The sequence below is a fragment of the Maniola jurtina genome, chromosome 17 (assembly GCF_905333055.1).
Source record: "Maniola jurtina chromosome 17, ilManJurt1.1, whole genome shotgun sequence".
In the NCBI taxonomy this organism is placed as follows: domain Eukaryota; kingdom Metazoa; phylum Arthropoda; class Insecta; order Lepidoptera; family Nymphalidae; genus Maniola; species Maniola jurtina.
In genome coordinates, this window is record NC_060045.1 from 6,520,211 (window position 1) to 6,524,200 (window position 3,990).

The window sequence follows — 3,990 nt, forward strand, 5'->3', positions numbered from 1 at the left end:
CCCCGGGATATAAGCTAACTCTGTACCAAACTTCGTCAGAATCGATTAAACTGTTGGGCCGTAAAAAGGTATCAGACAGACAGACAGACAGACAGACAGAGAAACAGACAGACACATTTTCGCATTTGTAATATTAGTATGGATGGATAAGTTCAACAAGACAACTGACATAATATACCTACTATTTGACATAATATCGTCGATTCGGAATCAAACTGAGTTCCCTCACTCTAGGTAACTCTGGTAATGCTTAATCGCGTGACGGCACGTCGTTATCCGCGGGGTGGTAAATATATTCACGGTAGATCTTTGCGTAAAAGTAATCAAAATTGTAACACTACAATACATTTTGCAAAAGCGATGTCAGCCTAACGATTTGTTCCGCCTGGATTGTGGACGCACGTCCAATTACGTTGAGTGACACTTCGTCCCTGCCTTTGTTGAAATAATTTGCCTACGCCTATCTTTGCCAACATTCTCTCCGGCAAAAAGTGATTTAAGTTAATTGGTTAGGAACAACGATAATATTATGTCGACGAGCGTCTCAACGCTCAATAATGAGTTTCTTTTGGCCTATTCAATTTCTTGCTAGATGATGCCCGTGGCTTTGTCTGCTTGGATTTGGGTTTTCAAAATCCTATTTTCCATTAGCGTAGGTACCTACGTCTGCCGTGCAAGCTATCTCTGGACCTCGTCAAAATTGGTTAAGCGGCAGATTGGTCGTTAAAACGTAGGAGACATAATATAGACTGACAGATAGTTACATACCTTCGCATTAATTTGTATTAAAAATCGCAAAAAATATTTCAGCAAAATTTTGTATTTTGCAAGAATTTCGAATCATTCAAATCACTATCTCGAAACAGAACCTTACCTGCTTGGAATAATTTTGTAAAAACAATTCATAAACAACTAGGTAGCTATACTTAAATAATTCTATTATAACTAATTAGGTATATACCGTTACCTATTTGTGGACATAATTTTTTTTAATTTCAAAATCAGTACAGGTATTTTTGTGTATTTGATATAAATATAACATTAAAATCAATAAATAATTATATCAATGGAGAGTGCCATTGTATCCGAAATAAGACCCCAAGCTATGCTTGAAAGAAAGCACTTCGGAACAATGAAAACCACTTTTGTGGAACGTCTATTGTTTCCTCGATATCTTTCCATCATGCGCATTTACAATAGGTTCATATCGATTTACAGACCACTGTAAGAATACTAAATGATTTAGTTTTATATACTTATCGAACGAGGCTTATAGTTGCGAGTAATACTTATTTGCATTACAATACAAAAAATGACATTAAAAGTGTTAATTATATTTTGTGTAGTCTTTTTTCTCGGTAAGTGTACTTAATATCAGGTAAGTTGGTTCTTGGTGACAGCATTATAAAGTAACAGCAACTAATTTCAGGTAAAGCTCAAGAAGTTTCGAAACAACCAGGATCATTTATGGATGAAAAATTGATGAACTTGGGACCATCTACGATTCACTCTATTAAGGGTAAGTTTTATGAAGAAAAACAAAGAGAAAACGATACAAAACCTAAGACTTATAATGCAAATGTAACTAAATTAGACCCTGTAGCAAACATTGGTTCCATACTACATAATATTTTAACAAATAATGCAGAACATAATAACTTTAATAATGACCTACCAAGACAAGGTGAAAAGATTATTTTTCGTAGAAATAAAAGTAGTTCAAATAATAATGATCTAAGAGAACCAATGCCACAAACTACCAACAGCCAGAACTCTTTTAAATCCGATTTCCCTAAGAAATTACAGAAGACACAAATAAATAACTCGGATCCATCAATGATTTTACATACCGAACATTTAGTATCAAGCCACGACAAAAACAACAGCATTGAAACAATAAAAAAAGAGTTAGTATTTGACTCTCTGTCAATTAAAAACGATTTCAATAATTATGGAATGTCTCCTACAAATGATGTAATGAATTCGTTCGTGGGTCAAGAAATTAATCCCGAAGCAGATATAGTTCACAGGCCAATCACGATGCGACTCGATGAACCTGGTAGAAGATTCGAAACCAACCCATATTACCAACCCATACTAAACGATCCTTTTAAAGTTCCCATAATGAATGAGAATAATAATACTCCATTACCAATCACTCCTAAGTTTGAGCAGACAAATTATGGTGATAACGTCTTGCATAACAGAAATACAGACACCACAGTACCATTAAGACACGATAATTATAATTTTATAGATAAAAGTACTTGTTACGATAGAGACAGTGATGAAATATTGGAAAGAAGCGGCAACGAAATACAATTAGTAAAAGAACCAACAAAAGGACTCGGTATTTCAAATGTGGGAAAAGCCCGTGTGATGCTGATAGATCATCCGCGAGTGTGCTATGCTTGTAGCAGCATAAGTGACCTTTCTTGTTGGGCACCCGACAGGACAACTTCTGTAAAGTATTGTCGTGCAGATCACCCATCCTGCTTGACAAAACTTTATAAATATAGAGGTAAAATCTTATGTTAATCCATATCCATACTAATATTATAAATTCCAAAGTGTCTTTCTGTCTGTCTGTCCATCTGTCTATTATCTTTGCATCCGCTTAACCGATTTTGATTAAATTTAGTAAGTACCGAGATAACTTGCATCCTGTAGGATATAGGCTACTTTTTATCCCAGTAAACTAAAGAGTAAACTCTTTAAAACGGGGTTATCAAAAAGCCTAAATCCAAGCGAAATTGTGGGTGCCTATCAGAGTGACCTGGGGTGGGCATTATCTAACACAGAAAAAACAAAACAGCAAAATATGTAAGACAAAAAGCAATACGTAAGGCATAAATTCATGATCAAATTGATGTAGAAAAAAAAATGTTCTTATCAAAACGGAAACAGTAAGTATCTCTTGACTACTGCTATCAATTGCTTTCATTTCAATGCCAGTGCCAATATAGAACAAGTAGACTAGGTTACAGAAAATGACTAACTTATTTCAATCTAGATTAAAAACTTTGATTGCAAAAAATTAACGTAATTTTCTTTTGGTTTACAGGTTTGTCTTACATTATACGAGACTGTGGCAAAACTTGCGAGCAAAACTCTTTAGCTATCGACTCCACAAAATACACTGCTTGCACCATCTGCCACCATGACCTCTGCAACAGCGCACACCATTTCGAAATCCAGAACATTACCATTTTAATATTATTGATATCCCATTTGCTCATATTATTGAATGTTGCTATTAATTGAATGCTTGGTCAATGTAGGTAAATATTGCCCATAAGTCCTACTATAATAATTATTGTATACTATAATGTTAACATTTTGAATGGTGCCAATTTTAATCTAAAATACAATCAAAACAAACTATTCCATCACCTAAGTATCAGTATCGACTATTATAAGTGCGAAAGTATGCTTGTTTTAGATTTATTGGTTTGTCCTTCAATCACCTCGAAACAGAGCATAGGATCGATGTGATTTTTTGTAAGGTTATAATAAAAGATCTTCGAGTGACATGAGTGTGTCAGATCAAGATAATTTTATGTCTATATTTATTATGCTAAAATTGACTTAATCATAAACTTGAAGTCTGAACTAAATATTTTGTCTAATATTTTGAACGGAAACGTTATTATTCCGTGACAGTTTCACTGCCAATGTGCTGCCATCAAACAAGAGTATGATATTGTTATAATGTCTTTTATTATTCATCATAGTTTAATTTGGTATCTAGGAATATGACAATATGTAAAATATTAAGATGCAAATTATCAATACATATCACTAGTTAATTTATTGTAAAATAAATACTGTCAATATACTAAGATTGACATGACACTACTGGATTTAACATTTATCATACAGTAGTCAATAGTTATTATGTAAAATAAAGAATAAGAGAATATCTAAAATATTATGATGTTAATTATCAAGACATGTCACTAATTATTAATTGTAAATTAAATACTGTCA

At 33.3% G+C, this 3,990-nt stretch overlaps 1 protein-coding gene across 2 annotated transcripts; it reads left to right on the forward strand.

Annotated features, from left to right (window-relative positions):
• Positions 1–1,181: 1,181 nt before the first annotated feature.
• On the forward strand, positions 1,182–3,531 carry LOC123873644 (serine/threonine-protein kinase pakE-like). Of its 2 annotated transcripts, XM_045918599.1 has the most exons (4): positions 1,182–1,358; positions 1,430–2,185; positions 2,258–2,521; positions 3,065–3,531. In XM_045918599.1, the coding sequence occupies exons 1-4, from the start codon at positions 1,313–1,315 to the stop codon at positions 3,262–3,264; spliced, it is 1,266 nt and encodes a 421-aa protein (XP_045774555.1). In that variant the 5' UTR covers positions 1,182–1,312; the 3' UTR covers positions 3,265–3,531. The 2 variants fall into 2 exon arrangements, with proteins under 2 accessions (XP_045774555.1, XP_045774554.1); XM_045918598.1 differs by having other exon boundaries at positions 1,430–2,521.
• Positions 3,532–3,990: the final 459 nt, after the last annotated feature.

What these genes read in the sequence shown, in the direction of transcription:
- LOC123873644 (XM_045918598.1), top strand. Translation starts at nt 1,313, where the DNA reads ATGACATTAAAAGTGTTAATTATATTTTGTGTAGTCTTTTTTCTCG. An exon ending in TTGTGTAGTCTTTTTTCTCG is followed by an intron (nt 1,359 to 1,429) that starts GTAAGTGTACTT and finishes AACTAATTTCAG; the next exon opens with GTAAAGCTCAAGAAGTTTCG. An exon ending in AAAACTTTATAAATATAGAG is followed by an intron (nt 2,522 to 3,064) that starts GTAAAATCTTAT and finishes TTTGGTTTACAG; the next exon opens with GTTTGTCTTACATTATACGA.